General features: G+C 36.7%; 1 protein-coding gene across 3 annotated transcripts in view; it reads left to right on the top strand.

Annotated features, from left to right (window-relative positions):
* LOC106873342 (calpain-2 catalytic subunit) overlaps nt 1-3,289 on the top strand; it is a 130,237-nt gene that overhangs the window by 111,877 nt on the left and 15,071 nt on the right. For 2 of the 3 annotated variants that reach the window (XM_052977709.1, XM_052977708.1), the window contains exon 3: nt 2,972-3,076. In XM_052977709.1, coding sequence (XP_052833669.1) covers nt 2,972-3,076 — 105 coding nt within the window. Of the gene's footprint in view, nt 1-1,857; nt 1,948-2,971; nt 3,077-3,289 lie in introns of those variants that run through there. The other variant, XM_014920668.2, reaches the window with a different exon arrangement.

Genomic DNA, 3,289 nt, shown 5'->3' on the forward strand with positions numbered 1-3,289 from the left:
GTGAGAACAAATGTCAGACTTGATTCTTTTATTTTATTCTTTTATTCATTTATTAATTTCAGTCATTTGACTGTGGCCATGCTGGAGCACCGCCTTAAAGGGTTTTAGTCAAAGAACTCAAACCCAGGACCTAGTCTGTGTAAGCCTGGTACTTATTCTGTTGATCAGTTTTTGCCGGTTGACAACACGAGTTGCAAGCAGTGGTAGAGGTGGGGGGAGGAGATGAAAACAGACACAAACGCACACACACACACACACACACGCACACATATATATATATATATATATATATATATAAACGACGGACTTCTATCAGTTTCCGTTTACCAAATCCACTCACAAGGCTTTAGCAGAAGACACTTGCTCAACCATGTGGTTCGTAAGCAAGCTTCTTACCACACAGCTACACCGGCGTTTGTTTACCGATGTTTTTCAAGTTGGTGTTGTTGTTGTTCTTGATGTTGTTTAACCCCAGGTCACTCCTGACCCTGTAGACCCATGATCAAAAATGTTTCCACTGTGACCATCCTGTCTTTTATTCAGACATAGTGTATCTAGGACTACATTATCTAACGTGTCCTTTCTTGTTGCTGTTTAGCCCCAGGTCAGTCCGGATCCAGTAGACCTGTGATCAAACATGTCCCAGCTATGACCATCCTGTCTTTTATTTGGACATAGTATATCTAGGACTACATCATCTAATGTGTTCTTCCTTCATGATCCTGTTGCTGGTCAGGTTTAATTATAGCTGCATTCTACTAAGATGAGCCAGCCGCTCCCCTCAAAATCTACCACCACTTCCCTGAAAGAACCACAATTAAAAGCTTTAGGATCTACCCTTCCTTTAGTACAGACGTGTTTATATAGATAGATAGACAGATAGACAGCTAGGTAAATAAGTACACAGACCGTATACAAAGATTCTGAAATCTCAACCACAAATAGGTTCTATCATATCTCAAAAGAACTATTTTTAAAAAGCGAAAATCACGTAATTAACAGACATGCTTCATGCTGTTTTTTATGAGTTAACCTGTTTTGGCATCATGCGTATGTCTATCTTGGCACAGGTTAAGCAGTACAGTGTCGGCTATCTATTTACTTTTGCGGTGTATGTATGTATGTATGTGTGTGTGTGCGTGCGTGTGTGTGTTGATATATATATATGTGTATACATAGGCCTGTCATATGTATATATATATATATATATATATATATATATATATATATATATATATATATATATATATATATATATATATATATATATATGTAAGGTTAAGAAGGGTATTGGAGTCAACCAAACCCCAAAGATACAGGTAATACCGAGTAAGGGCTGTATACCTTCTAGTTTTGCCCCATTCGTTGTATAAGCAAGAGTGGGGATTATAACATAGGTCGTGTATTAGCGTGTGTATGTATATATATATATATATATATATATATATATATTAATAATTTATGGAAGAACCATCCAAAGGCAATTCAAACAATGAAGGAGATCAGACATCATCTAGAAAAACCTACTCTGCAAAATACTAATTTAAAAATCTATACATATATATATATTGAAATAATTTGGGAAAACTTATTTATAATGTATAATTTATAGATTTTAATTTTAATTCTTAATATTACAAAGTATAATTTTTATTTAGTTTTAATTTTTAATTGTTGATGCTTAATTTTATTGCTTATTTTTTAAAAAGATGTAAAATTAGATTTATAATATTTTGAAAAATAACCTGAAGAGGTGTAGGAGTGGCTGGGTGGTAAGCAGCTTACTTACCAACCACATGGTTCCGGGTTCAACTATGATTATTCGACTAATTAGTTAATTATGGTACAACTAATAAAGCATCTTTTGCTCTTTTCCACAGGAAATAAAGAAGACAGCAGTGTTCATGCGAGAAGCCACATACCGTGATTTTAACCAAGGAGAACTTGGTAAGTGGAAGGTGTTTGTGTGAGGCAAACGTTATTAGGGGAATAGAAGTACTGGCAGACAGACAGACAGACAGGCTGATGTACGAACAGGAGGACGGATGGACCGACAGACAGGTGGACATATACACAAACGGGTGGATGAACGGGTGGAGGGATAAAGAGACAGAGAAATGTGTTGATGGTAAGATTGATTGATAGGCAGACACAAACAGACAACACAGACAGACAGACAGATAGATAGACAGACTAACAGACAGACAGGTGTTGACCTGTGTAGAAACTACCTACTTCAGAATGGACACTGATATATATAGACAGGAAAAGGGTTTAGTTATGGGTTCGCATTTATCACCAGTAATAGCCAATATATACATGAATACTTTGAGAATTTGGCTTTAGGATCAACACCACTAAAACCAACCCTATGGCTACGGTATATTGATGACACCTTTATACTCTGGCCCCCACCAGGAAGATGTCCAAGTGCTGTTCGATCATGTGAACTCAATAAAGCCATCCATACAGTTCACAATGGAAGAAGAAAAAGACAGTCAGCTAGCATTCCTGGACATATTAATAATACGCACTGAGTATGGATCTTATTTTCACTGTATTGAAAGGGTTTTACAAGTGTGCAGTGCCTAGTAGTGCTGTTTTTTGTGTGTTATATATATTTTTTAGTCCTGGTGTTTTTGTTATGCCTTCGCTTGAATATTTTTTTATCATATCTAATTCACCCACTATGATAGGAACTGTTTATTTTTTTATCATTATTGTTGTTATTGTTATTATTACATTAAGACAGCAAGCTGGTAGAATCATTAGGACACCGAATGGAATGCTTAGAGGTATTTCGCCTGTCACTCCATTCTGAGTTCAAATTATTACTGTATACAGACATATATCTATATACATATATATATATATATCTATGGTCCATCATCACTACCACTCAAACACATACCCCTGCGACCACCACCACCATTAAAACCTCTCTCTTCTCTCCACTACTCTCCACACACAGGTGACTGTTGGTTTATCTCCGCTGTAAACTGTTTACTTACCAACAACAGGAAGGTGTTTGAAAAAGTTGTCCCTGGCAACCAGTCGTTCACTGAAGACTATGCAGGTGAGTATAGTGGCATGAAAGGTCATCAGAGGTCATCTGAGGTCAGTTTCTTTTCTTTTTTTTTAAGTAGTCTGTTCTTATGGTCTTCCTCATCTGTCTCCTTTCAATCCTCATCGTTTTAAGATTCTGTTTTCCATGCTTGCCTCTGACAGACACAATTTGTTGAGCCAGATTTTCAACAGCAGGATGCCCTTCCTGTCACCAATCCTCACC

The sequence above is a fragment of the Octopus bimaculoides genome, chromosome 28 (genome assembly GCF_001194135.2).
Source record: "Octopus bimaculoides isolate UCB-OBI-ISO-001 chromosome 28, ASM119413v2, whole genome shotgun sequence".
Lineage (NCBI taxonomy): Eukaryota > Metazoa > Mollusca > Cephalopoda > Octopoda > Octopodidae > Octopus > Octopus bimaculoides.